Source organism: Talpa occidentalis, unplaced genomic scaffold (genome assembly GCF_014898055.3).
Source record: "Talpa occidentalis isolate TD23 unplaced genomic scaffold, MPIMG_talOcc4v2.1, whole genome shotgun sequence".
In the NCBI taxonomy this organism is placed as follows: domain Eukaryota; kingdom Metazoa; phylum Chordata; class Mammalia; order Eulipotyphla; family Talpidae; genus Talpa; species Talpa occidentalis.
Genome location: NW_026555331.1, coordinates 115,746,883 through 115,773,947, shown reverse-complemented (window position 1 = coordinate 115,773,947; position 27,065 = coordinate 115,746,883). Strand labels below are relative to the sequence as shown.

The 27,065-nt window shown below is 31.6% G+C and overlaps 1 protein-coding gene across 1 annotated transcript in view; it reads right to left on the bottom strand.

Annotated features, from left to right (window-relative positions):
• The window catches only part of PCLO (piccolo presynaptic cytomatrix protein), a 283,527-nt gene that overhangs the window by 50,549 nt on the left and 205,913 nt on the right, over positions 1 to 27,065 (bottom strand). Inside the window, 5 exon segments of the mRNA XM_054692491.1 lie at positions 7,183 to 7,307; positions 10,501 to 10,551; positions 17,335 to 17,549; positions 18,834 to 18,901; positions 19,447 to 19,555. Coding sequence (XP_054548466.1) covers positions 7,183 to 7,307; positions 10,501 to 10,551; positions 17,335 to 17,549; positions 18,834 to 18,901; positions 19,447 to 19,555 — 568 coding nt within the window.

The following is a 27,065-nucleotide window of genomic DNA, read 5'->3' as shown; positions in this document are numbered from 1 at the left end:
TTTAAAAAAAAAGAAGCCAATATAGAAGAATGTTAACATTTGATAAAACTGGATGACAAGAACACAGGTATTTGTCATTTTATATAATATTCATTAAATTTGAAATATTTTATATTTCAAAATATTTTATTTTGTTATTTTATTATATTTCAAAATAAAAATATAAAATTATTTTGGTAAACTGGGCCCTTATATATTTTATCCATTTTATTTTTTAAAATGATGATATAAGAGAAACAGAAAAGACTTTTAGGTTAATAGCAAACTTGCCATTCCTATTATGCATTTATACTTAGAAGAAACACACATGGTACAATGAATTTTAAAGATTCTATTTGTTTTGGACATAGATATCAAGGGAATGTGATCATGGGAAAAACATTAAGGATAAGATTCATAATATAGTGAGTGGTAGCAAAACTATTTTTTTAATTCTGAAAAATTGAATGAATAAAATTATTTTAAGAAGATGTAAGATAGAAATTAATGTCAAATTCAAACTCGTATATTAAAATTCTGTCAATATAAACATAAATAGCCTGCATTATTGAAATGCATTTAAAGGAATTTATTAGTTACCATCTTCATCTATACATATGCAAAATTTGTATAATTTTTCACATGAGTATTTATTGTTTTCACTTATACATATGCAGTAAAAATTAGTGGGTGAAGTCTGTACCAGGAACTGTGCTCTATTAAAATACATTACTGCAAAATCCTTCCTTAATTTTATTGACATGCCATTATATATTTCATGCATGAAACACACTTTCTAAGTGCTTTTCATGTTCTAAGTGCTTTTCATGTGTTGATTCATTTAATCCTTACAGAAACTCCAAGACCAGTATTATTTTTCTATTTTATAAATGAAAAAACAAAACAAACGCAACAACTGAAGCTCAGAGGAATTAAGGCATGTGGGAAAGGTTGCAGAGTTACTAACTCATAGGGCCAGTATTTAAACATATAGAAAACGATTCCTTGCTTTGATATATATGCTATGTAAACTCAATTAGGGCCTCATAAAATATGACTAACCCATTAATTTTCTCAATTGTAGGCTTTATTAGTTGAAGTGTCTAGTTTTTCTTCTTTACCTTATAATCTAATGTTTTTCACCTCAATCTCAATATATTTAAATATTTAATTACATGTAATAAATGTAGTAAAATTAGTGTAGTTTTAGGGTTGCGTAGGGAAACTCTGGATCATATAACCTTAATAGTGTTTTGGAACAACTAGGGATAATTATTATATTTATTTTTGCCCAGATAGACTTAGAAAAAACATAAATTAATTGGGAAAAACTGTAGATGTTCATTTGTAGAATATCTTAATTTTCTTAATGATTCTGAGACTCCAGTTCTCTCCAGATTCAAGATGCCCATTGGTTTTACAATTAATGGAGGTAACTACAACTTACAGCCGAGCTTGCGTCCACCAGCCCTAGTAGACCTGTGTAAATGCCAATGACATACTTGGCACTTTTTTTGCACTTGAATTTCCTGACACAAATGGCTGCACAACATTATTCCTTCAGTAACACTTCTTTTATAATTACCATCTTCTGAATATCTTGCCCATGATCCCAATAGGCTGTGTCTCCACTTTACCCAATTGTAAGCTCTCTGTAATTCTCATCTCATATTAAATCCTATGGATTGAAGATGGCCAAGAGGATTCTTGAATGTGAGCACAAATTAAGGTTGAGAAAAAAGTGAAGCTCATTTTCCTTTTCCTTTCTGTCTGGTAAACACACTGTATTCCCTCATGGGAAGACTATAATGATTATCTTATATTAGAACAAATAGACCATATGTGATAATCAGAGAACTGTCTTAATAAACAACAATATAAAAGTCAATCATAGGACATGGTACTTAAAAAAAAAGTAAACCTTCATTACTTTGAAGTTATGACAATTTCTTCTCTCGTTATTTAAATTAGTTACTTTCTCAAAAGTAAACTGCTGTTAAGGATCAAGGATACTTGAAATTCAATTTCACCCTAAACCGGAAGGAAAAAAAGAGTTCTCTGAATTTTTCTTTTTAAATTCAAAGGAAAATTTGAGAATGAAGGGTAGGACATGGCTTCTCAGTATTTAAATTTCATGGAATTGTCTAAAATATGGAAGGTCTTCATTTATCTTATATAGTGTTCCTTTGTTGGAAAAATATATTTCTTTATTGGAAAAATGAGCCCCCTAAGGATACACACACACACACACACACAATTATTTTCAAAATTAGTCCTCAAGGGTGTTTCCTTTCATTTAGAAAGAAGCACAGAGCCTATCCCAAGTTCTGTTTTCCTCTGGGACAGTGAGTTGTGGCCTTTTTACTCTCCTAGACTTCCTCCACTCGGAGACTTTGGCTGTGTTGTCAACTCTAGCCCCATCACCTAGCAGAGTCTAGAGAAGTCTGTGTTAAATAATTATTTACTGATAGATTTGAAACATATTTGTATTTTAAAACCTTTCAAATTAAGTTTTGTCTCTGAATTGTAAATACATACAACTCTGTACTTGTTTTACACAAGTCTGGGGCGAAAAAGTGTGATGCTAACAAGGTATTTATGTCAGGAGAAAGACTAGCCAGGAGTTGGGCTTGTGGGTGTCATGATAGCTAGAGCTAGTTAAATCATAGCAAATCTCAGTAATGGGGAAAGCCTGGACTCTGCTGAGCAGTATGGTGGGAGAAAACCAGAATGAGATCCTTCAGACATGCTCATCTCCATTTCTCATTTATTCAGGAGCAAGAGTCCAGAAGCACATGGACTCCTCAGTCTCTTTCCTTCTCTTTCTTTTACTTCATCTTGACGGACATTTGGACTCTTAGAATGTATGTGTCCATTAATCAAATGGTGGGAAGGAAAAATGGAAGGCAATAAGAAAACAGGCCCAGTGAAATTCTTATTAACAGGGCTTTTTTTTTTAAGATTTTAAGATGATGGATGTATTGCATTTTATTATTGAAAAAAAAGTTGTTTGCTTTTCTATATAGTATTGTTAAATAATTTGGTGTAATTCAGTGGCAAGTATTCCGTATCTCTTTTTTTTTGCAGATACCTGATCATGGGTACATGAAGTTTATTATACGTATTATTAAGAATAACAGCAACTGTCATTTATTGAGAAATTATGAGTGAGACATAATGCTTATTACTGATGATGCATTTTTCCATGTTTTTCAGAGAAATCCTTGAAGGGGGGCTATTGCTATTTCAACTTAGCAGAAGACATTATTTTACAGAAATCTCACGGCTTCTAAGTAGAAGGGCTAAAATTCAAATCCAAGTTCTTAATGATTTCATTCAATGCCTCCTTGGTCTAATTTACACTGTCAGTGTCTTATCATTATAATTCCTTCTCACATTGACAGCTCTCTAAGAAATGATGAAAGTGAATTCTAGATGAACGACATGATGATAAAGTGACTTCTAGATCTTCTAAATTATAGCCCAACACATCCCCAGGTCTTTTCATCGTTATTTATATTTATAAAACAAGCTCTATGTAAAATGTAGATAATTACTGTCACTGATAATTTCCCACTAGTTCCTATATAAAAGATGGGAAAATTCTGAATAAAGTAATAATGCCTGATCTAAAATGACACTTCTAAGTTAAATAGAAATAATTTGGCAAATTGTCCGAAATTCCTGTATGGTGTCCTGAGATGAAAGAACCAGTCATAGTAAGCAATACCTGTTTTATAAATTTTAGTTATAATTATGTGTGTAGAAGGACATGAAAAGTTTCTGGGTACTAGAAAAGCTAAGGTGACTCATTTTTTGAAATATTTAAATGTTTATGCCTTTAAAATCAGAAACAGCCTCTATCGGGCCACAGTTCATCAGTATTAGTAAAGATATCAAATTCTGATGTCACAGACAAAAACAAATCCATTAATAGTCTAGGTGGGATTAAAATTCTCATTACCTTATTGCTATAGATGGTACAGGATTTACCTCCCAAATAAATAGCACTTGATGTAATTTGTAATGTAATGAGATGTACAGAAAAATGGTTTTGGCTGTGTTCTAACAGCCTTAGGTGACAATGTAATAATGTAACATTATGAGCTGTATCAGAAAACACTTTTCTCCTACTATATTGGCAAACAAAGAAAGATGCTGTTATCGTTGTTGTCTTTGGACTAAAGCAGTCAGATTATGGTATCCCATATTACATAACAATAATTTTGTGGTGCAGAAGGTATAAAGGCATGGAATTATTTCAAAATCTGGCCAAACAGAAGGAAAGAGGGCAGGCAACTTGCCTTTAGAACAGATGCATACCTAATATTGACATCTAGAAATCAGTTAATTCCTTATGAAAATGACTCTAGATTTTTAAAATTGTAATAGAAGACCCAGGAGAATTTAAGCCATGATTCTCACATGAGAAGGTAAATTAATTTTAGTAGACAAATTAGAACTGAAACTCTAGTTTCATAAAATTTCATATGATATTTCCTTATTCATACTTTTCTGTGTCCAGTATTTTCTAATCTTCTGTATTCTATTGCATAATCTGCTAAACCTGTTTAGAAATGTGGTAAGAAAATTTTGCTATAATTCAACAGATACTAACATGGAGAAGAATAGAAACCACAGCCCACGTTAAAATGCAGGTGAACTGTTTGCAAAAATACAAAATAAAGAACTCTAGACATTACAGCATAGCTTGACACTGAAATAGAACCAACTCTACCTTGCATTCTGGACAACCATGACTTGACTGCATTGATTCCAAGAGCGAGAGTGAAGGATATAACAGGAAAGTAGGAAAGACAGGAAGAAAAAAGTTAGGAACAGAAATAAGGAAGAAAATAGAATAATAAACAGAGGATCTATACCATAACATAGACCACATGGAGAAAAAATATTAGAACTAATTTGAAAATAGCACCTCACAAGTATAATAAATCCCATTGCCTTGGACATTGTAAAAACTAGGAGCAATCTAATGAAAGGACAAGGACACGAATAGCAGTAGCTTATTAGCTGCCTCTGGAGCAAATGCTACCCAGCAGACATGTCTTGCTTGACAGAGTGCAGGGGGATGGCTTCAGGTATAAAACTCATTCATTTTATTACAGTTTCTACTTTTACCTGTCACTCATCCCAGATGAAATGACATATTCATGTTACTTGCCCTTTCTGGTTATTTAAGTGTGATATCCTAAAAGAAACGTATCCTGTAATAAATAAAAGATAGGCTTTCCCTGATAGTATAGAAGGCAATACTCCAGGATATTATTAGAGAAGATAGAAAATAACGGATAGTAATTTTCTTTCATTCATTAACAAATGCTAATTAGTGAATACACCCTTGGCAGTGATTTTCTCTTGTCTTGTAAACTTGTGATTAAATAACACTGAAAGTCCAATGACGTAAATCAAAGGCAGAATGAAGCATCAGTTTGTTGTTGTTACACTCATGTTCAAATATGTAGCCAAATTACAGCTATAACTATATATAATAAAGACACAAATTAACGTAAAACAATTCCCTTTCCCGAGCTAAGTAGCTAGCCGATAATCTCTATAAATTAAACTAAAACTAGAGTAACAATACCAACAATTCTAAGTTTTTGAATAAAATTATAGGGGAGAATGAAATTAAAGGCTGTGTACTGAATCTGATATAGCACCTGGTAATTTGGGAATTATTTCTAAGTATCATCTAATTTGATTGCCTTGACAATCTAAAAATTATGGTTCTGCCTACAGTGGCATTCAGTATCAGCAAGGAAACTGAATTTTGGAAACTGTTGATCTGCCCACAGTGATATTACTAATAAACAGCAAATCTAAGCACAGCATATAACTCTAATTTGGAACCTATTCAAACAAACCAGCTACAGTCATAGAACATGCTTTGTATGATTCCAATGCATTTAAATTTGTTGGGGTTTAGTTTTTGGCTCAAAACATAATCTATCTTGGTGAATATTCCATGTACCCTTGAGAAAAATATGCATTCTGTGATGGATAGATAAAAGTGTTCTATACATTTCAATAGATTATCAAACCAACTAGAAGAATATTATGAGACAACTGAGGAAGTTAAATTATTTGAACGTTATTATGGTTATATGTTACACTGTTATTATCTAAGAAATGAATCCTTACGTTTTAGAAATATATACTAAAATGTTTGCAATAAATGTCACAATAATTGAGATAAGCTGGATGGAGGGAATATATGAGGGTAAAAATTAAACCAGTGACAAATTGTCCATGCTGAGTAATGGGCACATGGAAGGTGATTAGATTGTACTTTCTACTTTTTACAATTGGAAATTTTCAAGTAAAAAGTGCTATTCAAATCTCGCTCTCATATTAAATGAAAAAAAAAAAATCGGTTTTCAAATTACCAGGCCCCCAATATTTTATTATATGCCTATTTGTTGATTACTTATGCTTCCACCATGCTAATTTGCCTAGTATATATTGTCCAGATATGATACAATGATCTGTAGGCTCAAAAATCATTAATTTGTAATGATCTTATGTAGTGATTTATTTACTCATTAATATACTAGACCATATCAATTTGCATTTATTATGTGAAAATTAAACATCACCAAAGAGCACTTGCTTTAGGTGAATAATTTATATACTACACAAGAGATTCAAAGTTGTACTTTCCATTAATTTACCAATGTTGATATTTCAAATACTACTCCTGATTTTTTTATGTTCATAATTTTTAAACATTGATTTGAAAATATGCATATAAATAAGAATACATCAAGAAGCCACTTACTGAACATTTAAGTTATTCAATAATACATATATTTTATAAAATAATTACTTATGAGTCCATAAACACTGATTCCACCAATGGGTTTGGGAATATAAGCTTATTCTTCAAATCTGTCACAACTTCTTAAATGATTTCATAGTCAGTCTATAACAGGAGAGGTTTTCCCAATCAACAAACTGATTTGTTCTCATTCAGTCAGGTTGTATCATAGACACAGTTCTAGAATTCTTTAAGATTTAATTATAAAATATTAATGCCACCTTATCTAAAAGCTGTAAATAAAGAAGATGTGGATAATACTACAGAAAATACATTAGCCTTTTCAAATTAGAGCTTAGAAGACACTATTGCTATTTTTCAAAGCATGGGATCCCATACTCAGAAGGCATTGCATCTTTACTTACCCTCGCCCAGGAAGAAGGTATACTTTAACAAAAGGGTCAGAATAACCATTGTTGTCTCGAGGGACAAGGTTTCTTGCTTGGAGAATGTGTATTATGAGATTTCCAAGATCATAGTTGATTTGAAGCTGAAAGGTGCAGCAAAGTATTTTGTGAACATTATATATATATATAAAAATATAATACATTATCAGTCAATATTATACCAGTAATTTTTAAATTCTCATACAGAATATTAACCCACATTCCTATTTTATTTGAAACTGAACAGACCAGCTAGTTTCTAATTTAATTGGGAGCTTCCAGGCACATGCTAAGTATGAGTAAATGCACTGTTGAGTTTTTCTAGGTGAGATGCTAGCATGTCTAAGATTCATTTATATAGTGAATTGTGATTACATTTTTGAACTAAGTTTCTGCCCTGAAGAAAATATCAAATGTTATTAATCTTCATTAACACCTACCATGATTTTGAAAAAAAATTGATAATTTTTTTTTAGAAAATGTCATCTGCATTTTATCAAATAACTAGCAATGGGTAAAATCATTATTTAAAAGGAAAGTTGTCAATACTGAAAATTAATATATAAGAATGTATAGATTTTCACTCTTCCTATATTACCCAACATTAAACTCCTCTTTTCTTTCTGTGCTTGCTTTTGAAATAGAGGTTAGCATAATGAAATCTTGTTCTTTAATTTTAGAAGCTAAAAAGGAAAGAAGACACATTGCCTCAGAGATGTATAATGGTTATTGTACAATTGTCATTGAATAGTAAAAGATTTACAATTCAAATAAATAATTGAGAAGGCTGCATAATTCAAATATTGAATTAACAAATTTTTCTCCTTGAAAACTGAAAGATTCTTCTAGCATTATTTGGAATAAGGCTTTAATTCTGCTGGGTGGTGTTTTTGTTTATCAAATAACGGAAAGGAGAGTACCTAGGTTTCAAAGGAGAAATTCAATTAATCAAACTGTTAACAAAGTTTAATCAAACTGTTTGATTAAAACATAGTTTTTAACAAAACAGATATACTGTTTATGTTGAACATTAGATAATGTAGGTAAGTCAAATTTCACTGAAGATCTAGTAATTAAAATAATTCCCAATTTTAGCATCATTTTAATTTGGTTATATTTTCTGGCAGAAAATAAATTTCTATTGTCTTTCTCAGTTCAGAAAGTCCAGAGTCTCTCTGACCATCATAAAAGCAAAGTGAAACATACAGCTAAGTGATATAAAGGAACAGGAGAAATGGGAAGTTTGTTACTGCAATCACTGTGCTGTAATAGGACACTGACATGTAGGATAAAATCACCCTGTAATTAATTTCACTGAGATTTAGAACAAGTTCCGGAATCTTTAAGTAGCTATTCTACCCCTTTTTCTCCTTTCCCTGCCAAAAGACTACTTTTAATTGATCAGATACCAGAACAATTTTTTAATTAAAATAAAACCTTGCAGGTTTTTGAAGAGATTAATTTTCAAAACTTATTCTGTAGCGTTTTAGAGAACACTTAAATACCCCAGGGGTTACTTCTGAGAAAGAATGATATCCTCAATCAGAACATCTCAGGGGCTGGTGGATTCATGGTTTGGGTTATCTACATAACATTTCATTTAGAATAAAACTTTACTAAAGGAAAATAATTGAAATCACTGCATAAGAAAATATCTCAAGTAAAAGGAATATTGATAAATTTCCACTATTGAACTAAATTTTACTGCCCAGGGAAGAAGAAAATAAGAACTGAAATGAAGACTGTCAAGTCTGGTGACAAACAGGCTTTCTAGACACAGGAGGCAACCCTCCAACAGTGAAACCTAGGCTCTGAACTACCTGCTACTTCAAAAGATGTCCATGTTTCTGTGCTTTTTTCTCTCGTTCCACTCTCATGCTCTACTTTTCCTTTTGTCAGTGTGCGCCAAAATTATCATTTAATTGATTGTCTTTTTTGTTCTCTCCTTTGTAATCTTTCCTGTAGGCCACTGCTGTATGAATTTTTATTACATATTCCTTTCAATTAGTCTCTCCCTTACAAAAGTATTTACTGATCTCCCTATTATAAAGGCTGACACCTCAAGACTTGTGTGCAAGGTTCTTTTTAATTAAGTCTCCACTTTACAGGAAAACAGCAGTAGAACTGACCTTTCCATCTATTATGGCAGCAGTGCCTTCCTTTCCTTGTACCATTTCTTTTTCCAGGAACACACTCCCCTCTTCTCTATGCTTACCCTCAAGTTAGTTCAAATCTCTGTGATCCTTTGTGAAGTTGTTGATAAAAACTGCCTGCCTCTAGAATGTGTTGGAGATACAGCTAAGACTTACTGTTCACTGCTTCTTATTTGAAATGTACTATCTTCAAATGGTTCTTATTTTATATTGTGTTAATTTTTTTTCTGTACCATTTCTTATCTTCCTTACGCTACTTTTAATATCATCTAAAGCACAGGTTTCTGACATTTTTGATTATTACCATGGTAACAAATATATGTCAAGATAAAATACATGGCACAGAAAGATACATAGAACTAAAAAAGATGGTGATTTATACTATTTTTCAGGTCAAAATCCTCTAAACTGATTTCATAAAAATTACAAATTGGCATCAACTCCAGTATGAAAAATACTGTTATAGAAGAAGCTGCAGCATTTAACAATTTTTAATGCTGAATATTTAATATTCTGTATTTACACATTTCTATATTTATAAATGTAAAATAGAAAACATTTTATAAAATATGTATTATATATTATGTATAAAATCTGTATTTTATACATTATATATAAATATTTTAAAGTTTATATAATAATATAGGAAACCAGCATATAAGTGAAAATTTGTTAGCTACTGATAAATTTCATTTGCTAAATTAAATATTTAGCAGTTATTGTTGATTAGAGGAAGAGGACAGCATTAGACTGATGAAAATTTTAAAAAGGAACCTGCAAATTTTCAGGAGAATCTGACACGAGAGTAATATCTGTACACACCAGGCAAACTACTAGCTCAAGGTACTTATACTTCCACTAGTCTGAAACACATTCATCAAGTAAAAAGTAACTGAAGCATAAAACAATGATACTGTTAAGATGTCAGGTAGATTTAAAAGTATAAAATTCCATAGACATAATTAGATTCATAACATACATACTTATCTTAAAATACTATTTTATAAAACTGCATTTTTCCTTTATAGGAAAATTTATATGTTATAAAATAAAAAAAGGTTGCAATAGTATGTTTACAATTTCAATATATAAGTGAAACGAGCCAAAAAAAGATAGTTATGATTTTTTTAGAAAACACCCATACCTGAATTTCTCCCGTAATTGGATGAGAGACAATCTTTGTTGCATCAGTAGACTGTAATATTAAAAAAATATATTAATGAATAGAGCATTCATAGAATTTATCATTTCAATTGCCTTCTGAAGTTAATTTCTATTTGATCAGAGCACTCTACCTGGAAAATATACTTCACTCATTCAGCTGCTTCAGAATATGATATCTATGTATACTTCTCAATACAAATTTAATTTTCCAGATACATAAATCTATTTTTCATTTTGGAGCTATAACTTACTGTTTCGGAGTGATACTGTTATTCCTGTGGTAATATATTTTCGATTACTTAAGAAAATGAGTAAGTGAATACTTTCTTTTAATGTCCTTAAAGATCTGTATAGTAATGAAAAACAGTATTTTTGTACAAGCGCTGCCCAGGAGCACAGCAGACACAAAGGTCTGTTCTTGCACTCCTTTGTTGGCTGCTCAACACCTCACTGCTCCCTTCCAGAGTACAGGGTAATCATTTCCTAATATTTCACACTCCTTAATTAAAATTTCATCCCACCTATATAAGATTTCATTTCCTTAATTAATTCTATGTCAGCTGAGCCTTAAAAACAGTGAAGAAAATTATCTGGAAACTGATTCATACTTCCAAAAAAACAGTTCCTGACTTGCTTTAATGGAATATTTGTATAAAATGGGAGATGATGTCCCTGAATTTCAGGCAATGTGGTACCAATAGAGGAGAGAGAGTTATTAAAATGGCTGCCAGCTTATTACCTTATTTCCTACATAATGTTAGCTGATTTTACTAACTAGAAAAAGAAAGGTCTGGAATATTTAGACTGAAGTACTTGTTCTGCTGTTTCTTCATATTTTTAATCTAGAAATGAAAGTTATCAAAAGGAGGGTGCTATGGTTCCATCTAGGTGATGTTCTGTGAAATAACTAAAGTATAAAAAGATTACAATCACTGATAAAAGTTATAGGGTAAGGGCTAAATTTTGTCAGCCACATAACCTTCATTATTTCAGCTCAATTATAAAAAAAGTGCTATTATTTATACAGAATCTGGTGGCAAAATATAAACTTTTCTAAGTATTTGAATAATTATATTTTCCTTATATAATTAAATTATATTTATAATTATAATACTTTATTGCTGAAGTTTTAAGAAAATAAAACTGAATTGAGAGAAAGACAACCACACAAGTGCTTGAAACTACATCTCACCTAAAGATGGGGAGTTTACTAAAACCAGATATTCTTATATTTCAATGTAGGAAAATTAGGGAGTAACTGCGATAAAAATTTAAAAATAGGACCTAAGAAAGCAGAGTGATTATTACCAAATTATTTTGTTTTGTTTTTGAGAATTATAGCTCATTTGACCTATGATCATCAAGTGTATATAGAATAACACAGAATAAACTGAAGTACCATTTTTAATTGTTCTGGGGTGTGGCAGTAAATTTTAAAGGGCAAAGTGGAATATTTTAATTTACAGGAAGAAAGAGTAATATTTGTGCACACCAGGCAAACTACTAGCTCAAGGTACTTATACTTCCACTAGTCAGCTTCTTTCCTTTCAACGAGAGCATATCTTTGTGAGGCTGGTTTTTGATGATTGTTGTGATTAAAAATGTACTGAAAGAAAATCCCACAGATCAGTGTGGAACAGGAGATGAGTGTCAGCACTACTCTGAGTCCATGGTTTGAATAGTGTGCAATGCCTATCAGTACACACAATTCATTGAAAAGAACTTAGTTGCTCACAATGAAATAAAATAATGAAATCTATTTCATTTTATATGTATTTTTTCCAATGGTTACTCTGATGTTAGGATATAAATACTAATTAAACTGTTTGGATCTAACTACTCGATAACTAAAACTCTTTTCAGGACTTAAGGACATCATGAAAAAAATGACTGAGACTTTTATGGTGCCAGGACCTGTGAAATTTGGAAAAAGAGGAAATATTTTATAAGAACACTTAAAACTAATGTATACTGGAGCTAAAGAATTTATACTATGAGTTGGAAGAAATATTCAGACATTAAAGATAAAATGAAGAATGTTTAGTCAGAATTTCAGAGACAAAATAACTTGAGAACTGTAAAAAAAATGAAGATCAATTCATATTGAATTAATTTAAAGAAAATAACTTAAAGTACTTTAATATTTTCATATGTGCATTCTGTTGTCAAGGTAATTAAAATTCTGCTGATTCAATATCTTTTACTGCATATTTAGCAAGTAGCTATTATATAATTTGGAACCAAAAACTTTCATTCAGATTTATTGAGTATTAACATAATTTAAACATGGAAAAAGTAACCAAATATTTCTTTTGTAATTTAAGTGTATTTAAATCATTAAGTTCATGTTTCACCTATATTTATTCAGAGACAATCAGAGTTGTATTAATGCATTAATAATTATGAGTAATCATTTAAAATGTCAATTAGATGGTGTTTTAGGTGTCTAAATGCATGAATATACTAACTATAATTTAAATATTTTAGTTTTAATACATTAAATTTAACATATTTTAAAGTTTATTTAGTCTCATATGTAATAAAAACATAGAGAAGTTATGACTATTATTCTTTTAGTTATTGAAGAACATAATATATGTATATATATTACATTGTCTGACTCAAGGATACATAAGCTTCAAACCATCATTTGATGTTCCTATAATCTCTCAATATATAATTTCTAACATTACAGGATTGGGAGAATAAATAAAGTACTACCTTTTCTGCATATTACATTTTGATATGTCAAGAAATATCAGTAAATTAATTCATCCAACCATTCATTCATTCAGCAAAAATGTTTCAGAAACTCCGTACTGGCTAAATAATAATGATAAAACCAAAAAATGATGAATAGTTAATAGTCATTAACTATACCTCAAGAGTATTAGCATTTAATGACTAAACATTTCAGTTATGACTATACATATATTATTACACCCATATATCTCAAATAAATACCATTATCATCCAAATAGAATAATATGTGAGTCATATAGGACATTTTAAGTATTCTAGTAGTCACATTCAAGACATAAAAATTAGCAGGGAAAACTAATTTTAATATTTATACAATCTATGTAGCCCAATATATTAAAAATGCTGTAAATACACCACAAATTAATCTGTTAATTATAATGAGATGTATTGCATTATTTTTTCATACTAAGTCTTTGAAATTTGTGAGGTAACACACATACAAAACACCTCAGTTAGGACCAGCTACATGCCAACTGCTCAACTGCCACATTTGGGTAGCAGCTACTGTTATAGGCAGTGCACATCTAATGATTTGCACTTTAGCAAATACATATAGGTCACATTTTTTGGCATAGGAAAGAATTACATGTGTCACAAAAACTGTCAGTATCATTTCCATAATATTTGTCCTGTAATATCTGCTTTCATATTCTACTCTTCACCAAAAAAAGTTAACACATTAAAAAATCAAATATTAAATCCCTATAATACTACAGATTCACAAGTGTCTTTGATGTTAGATCCAAAATAACTATTCTGTTACTGTCTTGTGCAAGCATCTACTATATATTTAGGGGATTATAAAGAAAGAAAGAAATGGCTTTGGCTCTTAACCAGGTTGCAGCCAACTGGAAGGATAAACAAGTACAATCAACATATAAACATCTGACAGTTGTGGGGAGAGAAGAAAGAAGACAGTATAATCTGTGACTTTAGGAACGGATTAGAATATGTAAATACTTTCCAGAGGAAGGCTTTCTGTATTATTTTGCTTAAAGCTCATCACTGGCCCTTTATTTCCTTCAAACTATATAAAAGTCAGGAATGGATTATAATGACTTTAACAACCATTTAGGCTTCTCCTTTATCTTACCTATATATCTTTTTTACACCTATGATTCGGGAGTGGAATTTTCTGCTTCTGAAATTTTTTTCATGCTGTATCCTCTGCTTGGAATATCGCCCTCTCCCCCACCCTTTACCAAATGGGTCTATTAACTAAATACCAACTTTCCTAACACCACTCTCCTAAGTGCTCTCACTCTACTTCTTAATGACTTCCAACATTACACCTTTATTGCCTTGGTTTACATGACATTCTTCCTCTATAATTAGGTCAGCACTTCAAAAAGGCATTAGGCATTTTACTTACTCTAAGAAATCATTAAAACCCAGGTTGCCAGGTCCCTTCCCTAAAGTTTCTGATTGAGCAGGTCTAGGTCAATAATTTGCATTTTTAACAATTCCCAGATGATACTAATCTTATTGGAGCTGGAGAACACCTTAAGAAACACTGGTCCAAGTAGTACTCAGGGGAGGAATTTTATCTATCTTTGTATCTTGGATACCAAGTATGACTCCTGACATTGAGGTGGCCTCTAAAAAGGTCTGGGGAAGCAGGAATAAATTGGAAGCCCTAAGTATTTATTAGCAAGGCTATTAATAAAGATTTGACAGCATTATGCTGTCAAACCTCCCAAGGAAAAGCATTGATGAAGCCCTTTTGGAGCCAACAGAATAGGATCCTCAGTGCAAGTTGTACAACAGATATTCCAGGTACCAGGGATGACTTTCAAAGAGCATAGTGACCCAATTAGATCATTGTGCCACAGATCAAAGAGTTGGAGCAAAGTTTTAGAGGAAGGAAAAGAGACTGATGAATGTGTTAGCAGTAGTGAGTGCAACAATGTTGGCAAATATAATGTTAAATGATAACAGCACTTCAGAGAAGGTAGAAAATTACTAGAGACTTACTAGAAAATTAGAACTCACAGGAGTCAGTGACTGATTGGATTATTATGAATAAAGAGAAAGAAGAGCCATTGTGTTCTTAAATTTATATTTCACTTGCTGAGATGATGATAATGTAAATTGCTAAAATTAAAGATTACAAAAAAGACACACGATGTGTGAGTCTGGAAACTGCTAGTAGTGTTTTTCATGTATTTAAGGTTTTTTAGATGGATATACTGAGAAAGCAATAAGAAATATCAACTTGTAGCTGAGGACACAGCTCCCAGCTAAAAATAAAATTGGAGAAAGCAAGCATATAAACATTTGAGGCAGATTTGACCAAAAGAACATTTTAAGAAAAAAATCAAAGGAACCCTGTATCTGTATTTTCTAATATGAGAAAAACCTGAAAGTTCATAATCTATTTTCTACTTTTAGTTAAGGATCCCATTAGATTTATTTTGTATGTACCTAACAAGTAGTGATTAAATAACAAATGGATATATAGAAAATCTAAGAATATAAAAAAATATAGGCAATATTACATGAGATTGTAACTGCAACATTTATGAAGAAATGATCTTCAAATGCTTATAAATTAAAATTAACATAAGATGGAAACACAGAAAACAGAAACTAATATGAATTATAATGGTATTTCATCTGATTATAGATTTTATTTTTTAAGGTAACACCAATTTATAACATTGTTACAGATTATTATTAACCAGTTATCAAAACAGAGCCCCTGTTAGGAAATTCTTCAAACTTGACACATAGCTGCACATGGTAAAACACAGTTGTGTTAAAATTTATTTTGAAATTGTCTAAATATGCTTGAAATTATTTTTAGTGAAGACTTGCTATGTTTAGTTTGAAACAAATTAATTTTTCATCCAGTAATTAAGATCATCTTACCTTTGTTGTTTGCTTCTGAATAAAAGGGAATTTTGGTGACATCTGCTCATCTTATACTTAGTAAAACAAGCTTTGTATTGTGAAGCACAGTCATCTTACTCGAAGCATAGCTGGTTCCTTCCAAATATCTCACCACATTAAAAAATACCTTTATTCATTATTAAACAAACAAACAAAGAAACTTTTCCAATACCCCTATTGACCATGCAGAATGTTTCTCTATTAAGAGTAACATCTGTGGGCCTGGTGGCGCAGCACTTGAGCGCTGGGTTGCGAAGCTGCCTGCAGCCTCTGCAGCGCCGGTTCGATCCCCGGCTGCTCCCTGGCCACCAGAGGAGGGTCTCACATGGTGCGCAGACCTCTCCTGCGGCCCGCTGCTCCCCTCAGCAGTGTGCTTCGGTCTTTCTGCCTGCTCTGCTCCCCGCTCTGGCTCTGGTGAATTCTTTCACCCTCCCGCGCTTCTGACTGTACCCAGTGCTTGTATAAATAAATAAATAAATCTTCAATAAATAAATTAATTAATTTTAAAAAAGAGTAACATCTGTGAGGGAGAAATTACACATTGCCTATATTTATAGCTGCTTTTACAAGGAGAATTAATTAATTCTGTGTTCTTTAGTTCTCCAATAACTTTGAAATAATGGTGTTAGAAACATTCTTTCAAATAAAGATTTACATCAAGTGAAATTTATTAGTTTGGAACTAGGGATATAATTTAAAAATGGCAATAATATGGCTCTGATTTTCCTTGCTTAAACATCTTTACTTAATAAATAAAATTTCGAAATATTCCTAAATTCTCTTTATCTCTGTTTCTGTTTTACTATTTGTTATGAAATCTATGCAAGGTATATCTTGTTTCCCAAAGACACATTGCTAATGTTCCACACACAAAGACTCAGATTTATGCAAACACAAAGAAAAAGAACTAGGAAATATGAAGCATCAGACTTCTTTTTCAAGTGACTTATAACTGTTAAAATATTTTAAGAGATGGAGAAATCCATTTATCTTGATCAGCTATTTACTCAGAAAAGTAAAAGGTGTTTATTTCAATAGATAATTAAAAAAAGAAAAAAATCACAAGAAAAACAGCTTTGAAAATGATATTTTATTATGTCTTGATCTGAAAAAAGAGCTAGAAAATAAGTAAGCAGAGGTCACACGGAACACTGCTCACCTTGCCGCTGCCATGCTTCTTTTTGCTCACGGAGGGTGACCCAGGTTGCCCGGGGCTGGGAACAGAACTGGATCCTGCTGAAGTAGGACCTGAATGAACGTGAGATCCTTTTTCAACCACTGATGACAGAACCAGTGGCGACTGCTGGAGAGAAACCTTCTGGAGCTCTGCTGCCAACTGCTTTGGATCCACCCCTGGGGATTTTGCTTTATCCACTACAACAAAATGAAATGGCTTTACATATTCCTCAGCTTCATAAGTACTTAATATCATGGAACTTATTGAGGTCTAGCTGACAAAATATAACTTATAATACAAACTAACTTGAAAAAATAAATGAACTAAGTTTTTACTGTTTACATATGTATATCTAAAGAACTTTCAAAGACTCAGAAAGGAGTAAATAATGCTGATTAACAGAGGAATATGGAGTTTCCTACTGTATCTTCAGAGAAATGTTTTTAATGTTTTTTATAGAACTGTGTGAATAATTAAAAATTCTATTTTATCTTCAATAATTTAATTTGTATGATTGGTTATTCTGTCTTCTCTAAATCTTATATAGCTTTTCATAAGGCAGAAATTTCAAAGGGTATGCTTATGTTGCTAGATGAATGAAGATTCCTCTGGGCCTTGATCTGTTTTTTTTTCAGTGCAATAACCCAGACTTTTAGAATACTTCCTATGCTGAACAAAGGAAGGGCTCAATAAATATTTGATGAAGGAGTAAGTGATACATGTGATCTTATAATTGATCTAAATCTATATTTGTTAGCTAAGGAAGAGTTAAAACTATCTCATATGTACTTACAAAAATACATTATGATTTTATGTATTATAAGGAGGAAATCAAAAGGTTCAGAATAAGAGTTCTAAAATTCAGATATGCTATAGGGCCTCCCCGGTGGCGCAGCGGTTGAGCGCTGGGTTGCGAAGCTGCCCGCAACCTCTGCAGAGCCGGTTCGATCCCTGGCCACCAGGTGAGGGTCCCACATGGCGCGCAGACCTCTCCTGCTGCACCTGCTGATCCCCTCAGCAGTGTGCTTCATCAGTCTGTCAGTTCTGTTTCTCACTCTGGTGAATTCTCTCACCCTCCCAAGCTTCTGACTGTACCCAGTGCTTGTATAAATAAATAAATCTTTTTAAAAAATTCAGATATGCTAGAAAGAATCAAGTATAATCCAAAAATTATAGAAGAACAAAAATTAATGGTTCAAAAATTACTCTTATGGGATGAATTTATTTGTAAAGATTTAAAAATATGAAGTAACACAGCAAGAATTTCATATGAATTTCTATAATGCAATGCACAATTGTATTTACTAGAATGCTAACACTGTAGATATAATGCTTACATTGACATAAACATATAAATATCTACCTATAGCTCTATTTTTGCTCTATGCATATGTCTAAATCTTCATCTAGAAGCCAGTTACATCTGCCCTCTTTATCTACTTTGCCAACTACATCTTTGAGAACTGACTGCTTATGCCTACCAGCTTTTGGTGGTTCATGAAGTTCCAGATGCTGTGGATTTTCAGAATCTGATAGCATGTTGAGGTCCCTAAAAATTGAAACAAAAAATTTAAGAAAGAAATTGAGGAAGTCTGGACAAAAGACCCCCTTTTCCAACTACCCTGATTATTTTTTCAGTAGGTAAATGAGAAGTGGTTAATGATATAAAGCAATTTCAATGCATGCTCACCCGTCTAACCAAATATACATTTGCAATGCTGTTAAAAGTCAGAGCTGATAAAAATGATTATTTAAGGTGAAATCTTTATGGATTAAATGTAAATTCATCTTTAAGTACTATACACATCCATGAAATCTAAATGGGTTTAGGCTTTCATTTAAATGAGACATGTTTCAATAAAACCATGAAAGGGGAGAGCTATTGACATCATCAGAAACAAAATCAGCTGAATTCTTTCTGTGCTTTATTTAGACTTTGATTCTGAACACAAGGAATCTATAAAACTTGTATTCACTCTATTTTCTAATTACAGAAAGTCTTGCTGACTGGCAAAGGTTCCACCTTAACAATTTTAAATTAAAAGAGTCATGAATAGCCAAACAATGGAAACAAAAAGATGGGGAAAAACTCACAGTCTTACACATATTTCTGCTTCCCCACTTTGCTGACTAATGATACTCTGCACTTCTTCATATGTTTTAGAAGTTAAAGGAACTCCATTCCATTCCAATACTTGCATCCCTAAAAAGACAAATTTAAATATAAAATGAAAAATGTTGCCTATTTCTAATCTGGGTCCACAGGGTGTAGACGAAACCATTTTGTTTTTTAAAACCAACTTAGCACTCAGCACACCATTTCAGAACAGGAGTTCAATGTTCTCTGGAACATTATACCAAAATCATATGTAGTTTGATCTCATCAACTGACCTGAACAGATAAAATATATCTATTACAACATGTAAGACGGTACTTTTGAAAACCTACTAAATACAATCAAATGCATGCATTTTGTTCACACTGCTATAAAGAAAACCCATTATTGAATACACATTGCTTAGACCTATTTGGTGTAGGAAAAAGAACAACTACAACCACCAATACATTTTTTCAAAGGGAATAAGCAACTGACAGAATGTAAACTTTAAATTCTATGTACTTCATATTTTACAGTGGGGTAGTAGAAAACAAAGAATTTGCATTTTGTTGTGAAGCTCCGCTTAAGAAACTATTATAACTTCAACTTTGCCTGTAGTAATACAAGGTCTTGTGCTCGGCAGGGCCAATGCTTGGTTTAACATTTTGCTGCAACCACCTTGAAATTCTTAATAATGTCTGAACAAAGAACTGTACACTTTCATTTCATACTTGGTCTTGTAAATAGTGCTGCTGGGAGCATTTCATGTTCCCTCTCCATCTAAAAAGATAAATTTCATATAAAACATAGCAGTAACATATTATTTTAACATGATATATTTAGTTTTTAGTTTTTAGTCCATATATATGAGCTGCGAAAATAATTCAGGGCTTGTATCTGGCATGAATTACATAGTCCTAATATATCACTAGGCAATAAACATGAGCTAGATGTAAATTACATACATATGTGTGTATATATATATATATACACACACACACACCCATGCACATATATATATGTATATATATATACACACAAAAAAAAATTAGATGAAACCATCGAAAGTTATAGCGGCCCAAATATTTGTGAATGCTACCAGTCCACCTGAAAAAAAAAAGTCTATATGCTATAATGATTATAGTTTAAATACAAATCATGTAGAACAATTACTTTTTAAAAATATTTTTATTATGGTAGCATTAGTTTACAACACTGTATATGATTCAGATATACAAGCAATTAAGTTTTTAATGAGCTTCAAAGATGCCTATTTGAAATTTCCTATTGCATGCCAATGAGAAATTCTAAATATGGCATGACTGATATTCTGAGAGTTTTAAGGATTTTGATAACAGTGAAAAAACACATTAGCAGTTGCAATCAAGTAAAGGAAATGATATACTATAGTGAAATGGCAACAGAGGTCCATAAAAACACCCACAATAACACAAACAAGAATGCCTTTTCTATAACTTACTCCAAAAAACTTTATCTTCAGATGGGCCTTAGGTTTATTTCAACAATCCCAAGCTGTTATACACATAAAATGAGAAAATTTTATAAAAGACAGTGATAATACCACTAAAGAAAAAATTAGCATATAGGAAGAGGAAAAGCACATGGAAAAACACATCTTTTTTCAGTCAGGATAGAGCACATTTATGGACAAGTGATTTTGAAACAAAATGAATTAATGGCATTATAATCCAGAAATTGCATTGTCTTTTTTTTTTTTTTTTTTTGCAGGAGACATCTATGAAAAGAAACAGATGCATGATTTTCATGGTTTTTTCTCTGTTAGAGTCACTTGTTCATTTTTTACATCCCAAAAAGGGGCCAAATTTACAGAACACAATTATCCAGTCAAACAAAAAATGCTTCTAGTCACAAAAAAAGGAAAATTATCCAGAATCAATTAAAAATGCTGAAAAGATATACAGGTAACAAGGGTTTTCCTAGATGTACATAGGTCATGAGCTACATAATTTGCTCTGTTTCATGCATGATATATCAACTTCTTTCCTATCCCTGTTTTCCACCAGAGTTGGTATTGTACAGATGTTCAAGAGATTTTTGCCAATTCTTTCATCGAGGCTTGATTGCAATAGTATCAGTTATTAAAGGAACTGTGACTACTTAAACTGAAGTCACTTAATAACACCTACCTTCCTTTGTTTTTCCTAATTTCTACAAAGACTCTAAGAACCTTTCTAAAGTAACCAAGTGAATGTACAAACCCTCCTTTGGAATTCATAATGTGGTTTTTGCACTTGTAAGAATTAAGTATGATGTGATTTCAACTATATTTTGAAAGATACTTGTTCATTATAAAATCCCATAAACTATTTTAAAATGCTTATAAATAAAATATATGTAAATAATGATCATATGACATGTAAGTTCCACGAAATATTTGGTAAATTATTAAAATTCTGTAATAAGTACCTCAATGGCTTTTAATGTAAGATGACACCTCATAAGAAAAAAACAACATTGATAAGGCCTGGAGCTTATGCAATTTTAAGAAAACATACAAATCTATGAATGTAAAACTAGACACACATGAATTATTTGATAAAAATCTAAAAAGGCACTAAAATTAAACATTAAAAAGCTAGCAAAACCCATAACCACATATTTCTTCACTTGTCCCAGTCTTAATATAAAACAGTACAAGAAAGGAAGGAACCCTGAGAATTAAGTTTCATTTGTATCACACCCATTCTGATCTCATTTCTTTATTCCATGAAATTTGTGTCACAACCTTAATTCTAGTGCCTAAATTTCCATTTTATATAACATACTCAACCTTTCATGGCTCACCTACCATCACCATCCAAGTCTTACAAATCTTTGGGTATATAGTTTTTTCTCAAGATTCAATCCCCTAACCCTATACCCCTTCAATAGGTAAAGTGTCTTACAAGTATGCATTATAAGAGTGTCTTGCAGAAGATCCCTTACATTTAATGCGGAAGTCCTGTGACTTTCTGTGATTTGTCAAAAGTCACACAGACAAGGAGTTGATGAGAAAGATTGGTCCAGACACTGGGAGCCAGACATTTGACACCTAACCATGATTCTATTCATAAACAACATGTACTGTCAGAGACCAAGAAAGTTACACGAAAGACCAAGAAAGTTACACGAAACAGATATACATCGTATGTCTATAAATGTTTTAAAAATTTATTTTGGCCTGATATTTAAAATACTATACAGGTAGCAGAAGTCTGCAGCTGTCCAATACTCCTTTGTATGTAGTCTGAACTTTAAAAGATTAATAGTCATCTATGCAAATAATTTTATTTACCTTAACAAAATAGCTTCCTTAGACTAATGCTTTTACAGTTAACAAAGTTTGAAAAAATAATAGTTCCTTTCATACTAACTTAACACAGTGAGACATCTTGAAACATTTTAATGTAAAACTAAGATAAAAGAAGACTTAGAGAACATAAGAAACTTGACCAACATCACGAAGATTAATTAATTCCGGAGTATGACTCTATGTTTGTTCCTTTTCCCATCAGGGTTATTCTATTTTCCTGCAGTTCAGAACTCAAGCCCGACAACTAGATATTATCTATGCATGTTCATATATGGGGGATCCAGAATTCAAGGAAATATAGCAAATACTTTTACCATCACAGATCATCAAAATGAATGTAAGCAGTCTTTTCACTACTTATAGCAATACCCAACACCATATTTTATGTCTCTGAAACATTATTTCTATATCTGACAACAATTTTGCCAATTGTTACCCCAGTTTCCCAAAGGAGAACACCAAGGAACTAAAAGTTAAAATATTTATCCAGGCAGTAAATATCATAGCTGATTTTAAATCTAAATCTGTTTGACTCTGAAAATATTCTCTTTGTACATCAGAGATGTTAAAGCATTGACTGGTTGCTTCCAAAATAACCACTTACAGTTCACCCAAAATGTAACCTGTTCTATAATATACTGATTAGACAAATCCAGAAATTTTAGTACAGAAACAATTGTTCACCAAGAAGTAATATCACTTGAATACACATATGTATTTCAAGGCATGCCACTGTTGTGGAGAAAAACAATCGAATTAGGGTTTGGAGTATTGTATATACTAATGTATATACATAAAACAGGGCAAGTACTTCGTTTTTTCAGGTCCCTATCAGAAGTATTATAATTCATAATTTTTCTCCAATAAAAACACACAGTTTTTTTCCAATATATTTCAAAACAAGGGGATAAAGAAGAGAAATATCTTTCCTGTCCTGGCAGGCATTACAGTTAATCATTAATACCCATGTAAGGTAAGTATGATATCACTGTATCCTAAAAATAATGTATTACAACCTACCAGTCAGGTACACCTTTATATTTTTCTTTCAACAAGGTAGTTTCCTAAATATGTTATTCTTTGTATCAACATGAAATGTGATCTTGTGTCTTGTGTGTCTGATACACCAGGCTGCAAGAATTTTGAGAAATCTCCATGCTAATGACCAATCCGTACCTGGTAATCCCCCTGGAACAAGAACAAGGAAGCTCACTCATCTGTGTGGTGTTTTTCTTGATCGCCAACTTTGATCACTGCCATGCCATCTGTAACATATGCCAAAAAAGCATAAGCAGAAATAGAGACTTTCTTGCCTAGGAACATTCTCCCTTAAGTTGCACAGGAATGTGTCTTTCAATTGGAAACTAGATCCTCTAGCATAGATGTCTTCATAACAGGGAATTCCAGAGGCCAACTTCTAAAATAAAAATCACCACACCAAAAATAGCAATCTCACCTCCACTCTAATCACTATTCTCAACCATAAATCCAACATCGTATTCTTGCCATAAACCCTGTCAATTCATCTTTACAAAGAGCTTGCAAGCTAGATCAGCAACACCTACACTGCAAGAATTTGAAATATCTATGAATTTGATTTACAACATAGGCACATTTCCTCACAGAATAACACTTAGATGAACAGAGATGAACTGAGTTTACAGCTTAATAACTTGGTAGAAGCTAACCTTCTACATAGCTCTGGGTGAATCTACAAACAAACCTTAGATATCATTACTTTTAACTTTGTACTCTACTACTCTGTTTCCACTGATTCACTAAGCAGGTTTTTGACACTATAGTAGACTTCAAAAATGTCCTCCCAATTTTATTTAATCACAATAAATAATAATATCAGCATGTTATTTTGATAATATTTTATTAAATTTACTTTCAGTTGGAAAAATTATCAATATAATTGCTAATTACTTTGGGTCATTGGATATAAGATGTTTAGTTTTTGTAGAGTCATCGTTCTTAAGAAAATGTTGAATTTTAAAATTGTCATGCCAGTCAAGTGTTTCACAATTGTGATGTTACGATACAAAATGCCAGGAAAAAATAATTGGGAGGAGAAGTTCAAGAATTCTAGAGATTAAATAAAGCTTAGAATGAATAATAAGCACATATGGGATTAGATTTAGCTCATCATACTTTCTAAACAAAATTTTATTTTACTTAATCCCTCTACTTGGCCTTTCTGGAGATACACTATTTTTTATAAATTGATACAAAGTGGTACAAAATTGTTAATAAGTTTAACAATTGCTACTGTCATTTATTTTAAGTCCTAACTGACTTTACTGTATTGATTCAGAATACAATGAATAAATCTCTAAGTAGAGCAAAGGTGCAATATTGTCAACCCACTGAAGATTCAGATAGAGATCATTTTGTAAAAAAGGATTTTTTTGGCCAAATTTATCTATACTTAAAAATAAATACTATCAAATTTCAGCATTTATTTTCCAAAAATGGAAAAGCTGATTCTAGAATATATATGCAATATCAAAGGCCAACAATTGGCCAACAAGGGAATTCGGTTATAGATAGTCTCTGGACCTATAGGAGATCCTATAAAATGCTCTGAAAGAAATATCTATGGAGCTGAAGATATTTAACAGCATCTCTACTAGCATTATTATAGGTCCAAATTAAAAGGTAGTACTGGCTAGCTGATACAACCCCAATGAAAATTTGGTAAATTTTATTTTTCTAGACTGTGAAATGGATGCACCTTGAGATTACATCAACTTCTCCCTAGTCTGGAGAATTGAAAAGAATAGCAAAACAAGGGTTTACCCACTAAATGTCAGGTCTTAATATGAAAATTTCATAATTAAAACAGTATGACATTGATTTAGGGATAACCCACAGACTAGTAAGCTAGAACAAAGAACTCATAATTAGCATGTATAAAAATCGGTATGTGACAGATGGGGTATTATAGATCAATGAGCATAATGACACACTGATAAATGCTACATAGGCACCTGATTAACCATAATGAGGTGGTGGAAAACCTAAAATTTCTTCTCAGACCACAGAGAGATAAAAAGCTTATTCTGTCTTTATGTACATTATATGAAAAGTAAGATTTTATAATTTTAGAGGAAAATATAGAATTATATTTGTAAGACTTCAGAGAAGGAAGAATTTCATAAATAATATAAAATACTTATAAATCTTAGTAGAATAACTTATAATTTGACTATACTAAAATTTCAAGTTCTATGAGATAGAAAATAAAAATACAAGTCACATGCTAGGAGAAACCAATATACTTGACAAAGGATTATAGACAAATGTATAAAGTATAAAGATAAATGAATTTAAAATACACGATTTCCCAATTAAAGAGTAAACAAAAGAATAGGGAAACGACAGCTGAAAAACCTGAGAGTTAAGAAAATTAATAGAAAATGATCATATTCAACATTACTGAAGGGAAGATAAATGAAAATTAAAAAAACCCTATTGTTGGGATACACATGGGATATTAATTCACAATATATTTTAAAATAAGAATGTAGAGAAAAAGGAACAATGCTGCAGAGTAACAAGAATACTAACATACCACTGATTACTATAAAAAAGTGTGACACTATGGAAAGAAATTTGCAAAAATCAACTTTAATTGAATAAACCAAATATTTTATCTTATCATTTAATAAGACCCAGAAATTTAATATGAAGGAGAAAGACCTGCACATGTGCAGATGGAGACTTCAAAATACAGAATTTCTTGAAATAGTAAAAAACAAACAAACACAAAAACTCTCATAAACAGCCTAACTAGAGAAAGTTTAAATTGTAAAAATGGAAAAATAAAAATAAAATTATGTCCCATATTTAAAAAAGAAGAATTAGAGATAGATGTACTATTTGCCCAAATTTCATAAACTTTATGTGGCTAAAATAACTGGTTAACATACATGTAGATATAATGTATTTATAATTTCATAAATAATCAAAATGAATCCTTATATAACATATGAATATATACATAAAACTGTGAAGGAAACCAAGTAAAAGTAGCTTGAAATTAAGTCTGATGTATTCTGGAGCAGTGAGAGAGGTTTGCAAAAGGAATGGTGACTATAGGATGCTTTAATTGACCTATAGGTATTTATTTCTCTAAAAATATGAAATAAATATGACAAAATGCTAAACCTTAAAACGATATGGTTACATCGCTACTTTGCAAAATCAGTCTCTACAATCCTTTTTTGTACTATGGAACAAATCATTTGAACATTTGTACAAATGAAATTATAGGT